Source organism: Sinocyclocheilus rhinocerous, unplaced genomic scaffold (genome assembly GCF_001515625.1).
Source record: "Sinocyclocheilus rhinocerous isolate Xijiao unplaced genomic scaffold, SAMN03320098_v1.1 scaffold567, whole genome shotgun sequence".
In the NCBI taxonomy this organism is placed as follows: domain Eukaryota; kingdom Metazoa; phylum Chordata; class Actinopteri; order Cypriniformes; family Cyprinidae; genus Sinocyclocheilus; species Sinocyclocheilus rhinocerous.
In genome coordinates, this window is record NW_015649134.1 from 278,289 (window position 1) to 287,320 (window position 9,032).

The window sequence follows — 9,032 nt, forward strand, 5'->3', positions numbered from 1 at the left end:
TTTTTTAATCTAACAATAAAAGTGTTTTTGGCATTTCGCTGTAGGGCTGTGTATCGGCAGCGAAGTCATGATACTATACGTATCCCGATATAAAGGTCATGATGCAATATGTATCACAATACGGGTCTGCACCAAATTTCAGCTCAGCAGAATTTAGTATAACAGCTGTTTATTAAACAATGCATACTATAAGGCCACTTCTAACAATATAGGCAGAGCAGGCAGTTGACCTCTTCATTATGAAGGGTGTCTGTACCACTGTGAAACAATATAGATAATTGTGTATGTGTCATTGGACACCCCCCCACCGGGTACAATATTCTGATTGTTTGCATCTTGTTTTTAAGCCCATAAATAATAATGTACTCATTCTAATAAAATGTATATTGTAATGTACTCATTCTAATATATTAATAAAATCATCTTTACATTTCTGGTAGGTTATCATTGCACAAATTAACACACTCTCTATATTTAAGAAAAAGAAAATAGAAGCGTTCTAAACTAATGCACTGTCTTCATTGTAGCTCACACAAACACATTCAGACAGTCTCTCACACAGATTGCGCTGCGCGCACAAACATTCAGCACCACAGAATCTTCTCAGCACTGCCCCATAATTTTTTTTTATTTTATCAATAAAATAGCTTCATCACTCAAGAGTTACAGTATCTTTCTCAGCAAGGAGTTGGTAACATTACTGTTTTTGAAGCAATTAAGCCCTCAGCTTCACTGTTAATAGAGAAATGCGGCAAAGACGGAGGTAATTCATACATACACAATCTCTTTCTCTCTCTCAATCCTTCTCAGGCCCGTAAATTAACACAGACTTTTTATTTTATTTATTAACAACAGTTAAACAAACAACAACAACATCAACAAAGTACATTTCAGCTCAAAGAAAAGAAAAAAAACTTTTTTTTTTTAACATATTAGATTTCCATATGTTTATACTGTATATACATAAGTTGGGGGGAAAAAAGGATAATAATAATGATATACAGACAATAAATAATACTTATAATGCAGCTAACAGTCACCCCGGACATGCCTAGATTAATCCTCGTCAGGATGGAAGCAATGTCACCATCAACATATGTTAGAAAAGCTTCCCAAATTTTATGAAATACACCACTCTTATCATGTAACATACAAGTCAGGTAATCCAGTGACACGTATTCAAAAATAGTTTGATGCCACATCTTAACAGAGGGTGCTTTATCCGAGATCCATTGTAAAAGTAAAAAAGAAAATAAGAAAATTAAAAAGCCTAATTTTGTACTTATCAAGACCTATAGAAAAAGACATACCCAGTAGGAACCAAAGAAACACCCAGAATTTTATTCAGTTCTACAGAAACATCCCACCAGAACTTCTGTATCTTGTTACAGAACCACAAGCAATGAGTAAGATTACCAATTTCTGTCTTACATTTAGAACAGAAAGGAGAGACATCGGCCCTAAATTTGCTTCGTTGAGAGGGAGAAATAAATTAGCACCGACCTGATATATGCACTTTTCTGTGAATAAGAATATCCAACTGGAGATTGCTAAAGTTTACCAGTGTTTTCGGAGAGCCAGCACTTTTATCCACAGTGGAGACAGAGCACGGGAATAATGGTTGCCAGGTTGACAAAAATAAGTAACACAGATATTTCCACAATTGTGAAGCTTTGTTTCAGGGATTACGTCTCTTAAACAGGCAACCCCAGTTATGTTCCTCTGTGGGCCAGATTAAACCTTGATGTAGCTTACATATTATATTATATTCATTAATTTTAGTTCATTTACACTTCGTTTTAAACGTTATTCTTGTATTCAAATTCCATACATGCTGCGGAATCGATACAGAAGCAGCTGTATCGATACCTGTATTGACAAGTAGTATGTGACAATACATCGTCGTATCGATGAATCAAACACAGCCCTATTTCACTGAATGACATATGGTTTTGTAACTTGGGTTACCTTACCATGAAAAGGTGAAATTATTCATGCAAATTAAGAGCAATAAACTCACTTTGCTGCAGCACCACAGGGTCTTCAAGGTCCTTTTTGATGATTTCAGACTGTGAAATGACTATCAGTTTTTTTATATTATTATTTTTTTTCATTCGTTCGTAAGTTGTGTGGCTCGAGAACACCTACTCTAAATAAATATATTTCGTGAAGTTACAAACCAAAACATTTTGCAAAAGCCTTGTGTATGCTGTTTACATGTGTGCCAGCAGTTATTTTTCATACAAATACGTCATATTGTTTGGTCTCTAACTGAAACAAATATGCTTGTTGTATTTTACTAGTTGAGGCATTTTCAACGGTATATGGACGCACGTCTATATCTACAGTATGTACAATGGTTTTACAGATCACAGTTTCAAGTAAAACTGTCATTTTTTTTTCACACTGTGAAAATGAAGCATGTCTAATATGTCAACAAATTTAAAATCACTTAAGAGTTGGCCATATTCCTTATGTTCACTGAATCCAAGCTTCTAAGCTTAAAAACGACAACTATTTTGTGTTGGTTAAGCAAGTACTTTTTAAACAACGTGATTATAACACAGCAAAATTGGTTTAAGAAGTTATGGTGAATAATTAATAGATTAATTGATTGTTAATTTAAATGATGATCGATCATGAGAAGCTGTGTAAATTGACACTCCTAGTTGGCATCCAGATTTGAACTCTCGGATCTGCACATGTATTGAGCAGCACAGCTCAGTGTGTCAGAATATGCGCAACTACGTAAACAGCTTTGTGTGTTTGAATCTGCACACCAGAGTTTATTTAAATGAACTGTAGGTCCAGAGTGAATAGAGTGCCATGCACTTTGTTGTGGTAATTTATTACACAGTGACAAGAAATATAGTGACACAGTAAAACCTGATATTTCACCTCGCTTTTGTTGGCCTGGAGTTTTTATGCTGTGTGGTTTATATTTACTCTTGATCTAATTCTAACTGTAGCTGACTCGACTTGCTCTGTGATATCACCAACAGAATGTTGATCAGCAGCACCTTGACAGCAGCTGTCAGTCATATGCCCCTCCCGTCCTTTCTTATGGTCATGATGAAATGATTTTATCTCTCTTACTTTTTACCCCGTTAAGGTGCTGAGTTCATCCTTCACATTGAGGGTTAATGCACCCTCTGTTTTCCTTTCATGGACCATCAGTCCTTCTCTTTCTCTCCCTTTCTTGCACCACTGTGAAGACTCTTTCCCATGAGTCAGCTGTGCTCTGAGATGAAGATTTTATTTGTGAACACATGGATCAAGTTCTCACCTGTCACACAGAGACATGAATTACTGTCATTTAGGTGTTGTGCTGTACCGTAGGAGTAGCTCTATGTAGAATTTGGTTGTTCAATCAGCCATAATGAGTGACAGCATCCTCAAGTGTAACATTTTTATGAATGTTTTTAAGAAATGCTTGCTTACTAAATCAACTTCTGTTATTTACTCACCCTCAAGTCATTTCAGACCTGCATGACAGCAGCTGTCAATTTCTAAAAAATTACAGAAAACAGCATAAAACTAGCCCATGCAACTTGTATGCTTTATTTCACATCTTTGAAGCCATGTAGTAGCTTTGTCTGAGGAACAGAACTAAATTTAAGTCCATATTTGATGAGAATCTTGACTACACAACTCCTAAACACTGAGGTATAAATTCATGTAATATAAATCTAATCTAATCTAATCTACAATAAATCTCCTTATGCAGTGTTTCCCCACATGATTTTGTGAGACTGTGGCTTGACCTCAGATGCTCTTGAGGGTCCAGGGACATGGTACACTTGAAGAAAAGTTTATACATTTTAAATGCATCAATCAGGTGCAACTTGAGAGCAACATTAGCAGCTCCAACCAACCCCTTTTCAGTGACCAAATTGAACAGAGTAATAAAAATGACCCTTGTATCGAAGTGTTCTTAAACTTCTTTTTATAGTAACTCAGTCAACATAACATTCACACCAGCATTTGTAGGAAGCCCAACCCATTAATAATAATAATAATAATAATAATAGTTTTATATTATCATTAACTCTAAGACAGAAATATATTATTGCATTTACATGCAATTAGGAAATAGGTAATACAAATGCACTGTAAAAGTAAAAAAAAACGTTTATATTAATTATTACACTTTACAATAGTAAAATTACAGCTATACTTACAGTGGGGAAAATATTTGATCCCCTGCTGATTTTGTAAGTTTGCCCACTTACAAAGAAATGAAGGGTCTGTAATTTTTTATGGTAGGTTTATTTTAACGTATAGAGACAGAATACCAACCAAAAAATCCAGAAAAAACGCATTATATAAAGGTTAGAAATTGATTTGCATGCCTTCTTGAGCAGGGGACCTTGCGGGCGCTGCAGGATTTCAGTCCATTGCGGCGTAGTGTTACCAATGTTTTGCTTGGTGACTGTGGTCCCAACTGCCTTAAGATCATTAACAAGCTCCTCCCATCTAGTTCGGGGCTGATCTACAGGCAAGATCTTGCACGGAGCTCCAGACCAATTCTGATTGATGTTTGTTTTGTATTTCTTCCATTTCCGAATAATCGCACCAACAGTTGTCTCCTTCTCACCAAGCTTCTTGCTGATGGTCTTGTAGCCCATTCAAGCCTTGTGCAGATCTACAATCTTGTCTCTGACATCTTTTGACAGCTCTTTGGTCTTGCCCATGGTGATGGAGAGGTTGGAATGGAAGATACAGATTGTGTGGACAGGTGTCTTATACACTTAACGAGCTGACATTAGGAGTAAATTCAAAAGTGGCAGGACTAATCTGTGTTCCACATGGGCACATAACCAATCTGTGGGAGCCAGAATTCTTGCTGGTTGGTAGGGGGTCAAATACTTATTTCACTCACTGAAATGCAAATCAATTTCTCACCTTTATATTATGTGTTTTTTTTCCTGGATTTTTTGGTTGATATTCTGTCTCTATCCGTTAAAATAAACCTACCATAAAAAATTACAGACCCATCATTTCTTTGTAAGTGGGCAAACTTACAAAATCAGCAGAGGATCAAATAAATATTTTCCCATCCAATTAAGTACATCTTAATTTCCTCACAAGCTTTAAACTCTGGAGTTTTTATTTTGGAGAAAACTGCTGGGAAACTTTATGTTTCAAGTATACAAACACTTTTGATTACAAATCTAATTAAATGCTGTTAAGTTATGTCCACTAAAATGGACAGAACTTTTTCTGCTTTTAGAAATGTTGTTATGAATAATTGCTCTTTCTTCATCTCAGCACATTTCAGAGTCATTTAAATGAATAAGAGTTATCTTTTTTCCCTATTTGTTTCCTCTAGATGAAAACAGTGAGTGTGGCTCTAGTTTTATGTCTCAATGTTGGCGTGGACCCTCCTGATGTAGTCAAGACTTCACCCTGCGCCAGACTAGAGTGCTGGATAGGTGAGTTCCTCCATCCATCCACCAATCCATCCAGAAATTTTGTAACTTCCTTCATTTACATGTTCAGAGATGATCTGAACTTAAAATGCAAAACATTCTTTATTCCATAAATATCTGTTGCAGTCATGTGGTATGGTAAGGTGGAATAAAGATTGTTTCCTGTACATGATATTGTGTAATAAGGAAGGACATACTGAACAAATCTGAAGCAAGCAATGTGTTGGAAGTATGGTGATGAATAAATTTTTACATTGTAGTCAGCATTGATTTCTGTTTAAGTCAGTTTGATTTAATAAACATTGGCTTTCTTTTATGATTTATAATAAACCAATTAAATGAACCCTTGCCTTAGAGGAAACATGATCAACATCTCTGTTTTGTATTTCAGTATTTATGATGTGTATGCAGTGTAGTAATGTGTTTAAAAATCCATACAGAATTGATTGTGTGTGTGCTTATGCCAGGTTTTATTTTAGAATGGCTTTTGTACTTCTGGAAGTCTCTTTAGATAAAATTTACATCATCTGGCATTCTCTGTAAAATAATATTGTATTAGTGTATAGTATACTCTATAATAATATATAATAATATACTGTAATAGTGTGATAATGTGTATTTTCTCTATCTTTCTCTATTTTCTAGACCCTCTGTCCATGAGTCCACAGAAAGCCCTGGAGACGATAGGGTCCAATCTACAGAAACAGTATGAGAACTGGCAGCCAAGGGTAAGAGCTGTCCACCCTGCTGTAACCTTTTGTAACACAAACACATTCTTACTAGAGGTAAAATGAGTTATGTAAAAAAAAAAAAAAAATACTAAAAAATTTGATATGCATGTTTGCACCACGGTGAATGTATTGCCACTGGTGCATCAGATTCATAGGAAAATATAAAGCATCAAATAATTAGGACATATGGTGGTGTCCTTGATTTTGGTGAGTAACTAAAGAAATGTTAATTATTTAGCTAATTAATTAATGGTGCCATCATTTTGCACATTTTGGGGTGAAACTGTCATGTCAAGTGGAAAAGCTGGAACACAGGCAAAATAAACCACACCCAAACAACAATACAACTGAAAGGCTGCACTTCTTAAAATCACATGCTAATACACAGTCCAGCAACTTTTGCTGTAATAACAAAATATATTAAAGGGATAGCTCACACAGAAATTTTAATTTTACCTCCCCCTTATCTTGTTCCAGGAATTGCACTTGCAGAAATGTTATTAAAATAAGTTATAGTTATCAAACATGAAATGATAAATGAAAAGATGACATTATAAAAAAAAATTTAATCATGATAAGTTTAGTTTAAAGGGGTTATGCATTGAGAAATCAAAATTTCCCTGAACATTACTGTAATTAGCTGAAATGTTAAAATATCTGTGATTAATTATGAATATTTACATCAGCAGTACACATTAACTGATACAGCAGAATTCATGTTAAGGTTAGCTAACCTGTAAGCATGAGAGTGACAGAGTCAGCTGACCGCTACCTAAGCGAATCATCAGTTTCTTTAGATAGCTTATATTAAAACCTCTGTTCAATGAAGTTTAAATGAACGATACTTGCATTACCTTAGACGTTGAATGGGCATCCGGATGCAGTTTTGACTGAAGTCTTGATGTGTTTTTATGGAATGAGAGAGATGCTGTAGTGAGAGAGAGGTAGTGGTGAAGTTGCATCAGATTCTTCCTAAGGTGAAGCAAAGAATGACATGCTACGAAATTGCATCATTTAACACTGTACAAGTTTGTCATCACAATTCGGGGTATAACACCACAAAAGCGGTGCTAATATCAGCAGGGGAGTAAAACTTTGATATCAGTCGGTTAGGGACTGTTCCTAGAGACACAAGTTTGGACCTTTTCTTTTGATTTTACAGATTGATTCGTCAGTAAGGAGGGTTTAGCTGGCATGATTTGACTCTTGTATACATCATTGTTTTATAGTACGTCACTGTACTATAAAAACATAAACAATGTTGGACACTTCATGCACTGAACTGTCACAACTTACGTGTGTCACAGAGAGGTAGGGGATGCCAGACTCTTGTTATGAATGACAAAATAACCGTATAAAATTCATACACTACACGGTTGAGTACATAGGGTATAAGTGCATAGTATTACTAATACAAATTCTATAACTCAAAAATATTACATTGCATATCGACAGTTTCACTTTTAATGTGCCACTAAACCACTATACTGTAGATGCATTTAGAAAAAAAACATTAGATTATCAGAAAAGCTTACATTTAGGGATGCACTGAAATGAAAATTCTTGGCCGAAGCCGAAACCAAACAAAATGAAACACTGGACCGAAAGCCGAAGGCCGAATGCCGAACATGGTTTTTCTAGGTTTTTTTCCACCGTGTATTTTGCCAATTTTTTCACCATTGCATAAATTAGCCAAAATTAGCTTTTTACTATTTTGTCTTGCTTTTCAAAGAAAAAATCAATTACAAAACAATAATTTTAAAATGCTTAACACTGAACATTTTTTTAACATTCTAGCAGACATTATACCAACAAAGCACAATTTAACTTAAAATTAATAAGTTAGTAAAATAAAAATTTTTGGCCATCAGACTCCCTTCTTGATTAAGGCATGTATTTTTTAAATGAAAGCAGCCTTGCTGAGCAGAAGAAACTTCTTTTAAAACATTAGAAAATTTTACAGATCCCAATATGAACACTAAGTGTGAATGTTATAATAAATGTATTAATAGAGCTGTTGTAATTAAGAAAAAATCAATTACAAAACAATAATTTTAAAATGCTTAACACTGAACATTTTTTTAACATTCTAGCAGACATTATACCAACAAAGCACAATTTAACTTAAAATTAATAAGTTAGTAAAATAAAAATTTTTGGCCATCAGACTCCCTTCTTGATTAAGGCATGTATTTTTTAAATGAAAGCAGCCTTGCTGAGCAGAAGAAACTTCTTTTAAAACATTAGAAAATATTACAGATCCCAATATGAACACTAAGTGTGAATGTTATAATAAATGTATTAAAACAGAGCTGTTGTAATGATTATTATCATTATTATTATTATTGTCTTACTTTTTATTTTATTTTACAGAACAACAGTAAAATTACAATACTAACGTTTATGAATGTTGATGGAGTTCTTTTTCTCAACTTTTATTTAGGCGGAAACACGCAGGAAGACCTCAATGCTTCTTTTTGTTGCCAACAGCAGATTTATAAATGAGTCTCGTTACGAATATGTTGCACGTATTGCATTGTCACATGCCTTTTAAAAATTAATAAAAATGTGACTGAGCAACTGACGAGTAAAACTGTTTCAGCGCAGATTTCCCTCGCGCTTTGGACTTTGAACCCTGGTTAACAAGCAGATCTGCCGCGAGTTCGTGCATCGCTGTCAGAAAACATGCAATGTGTGCGTGTATTAGAAAACATAACGTTCTGCAGTTTATTGACTAATTGTTTAAGGCCATTTCGCGATTTCAATCATCATACAGTAACCAGCAACAATCACCCTTCCTGTTCTCATCGAAGACATGCGCTGCAGTACTAAACAGTCTCTCGCTGTCTGTGCTTGTAATGATTTTTGC

At 34.8% G+C, this 9,032-nt stretch overlaps 1 protein-coding gene across 1 annotated transcript in view; it reads left to right on the forward strand.

The window, feature by feature from the left end:
* rptor (regulatory associated protein of MTOR, complex 1) overlaps nucleotides 1-9,032 on the forward strand; it is a 304,247-nt gene that overhangs the window by 51,396 nt on the left and 243,819 nt on the right. The window contains exons 3-4 of the mRNA XM_016515002.1: nucleotides 5,333-5,435; nucleotides 6,078-6,160. Coding sequence (XP_016370488.1) covers nucleotides 5,333-5,435; nucleotides 6,078-6,160 — 186 coding nt within the window. The remainder of the gene's footprint in view (nucleotides 1-5,332; nucleotides 5,436-6,077; nucleotides 6,161-9,032) is intronic.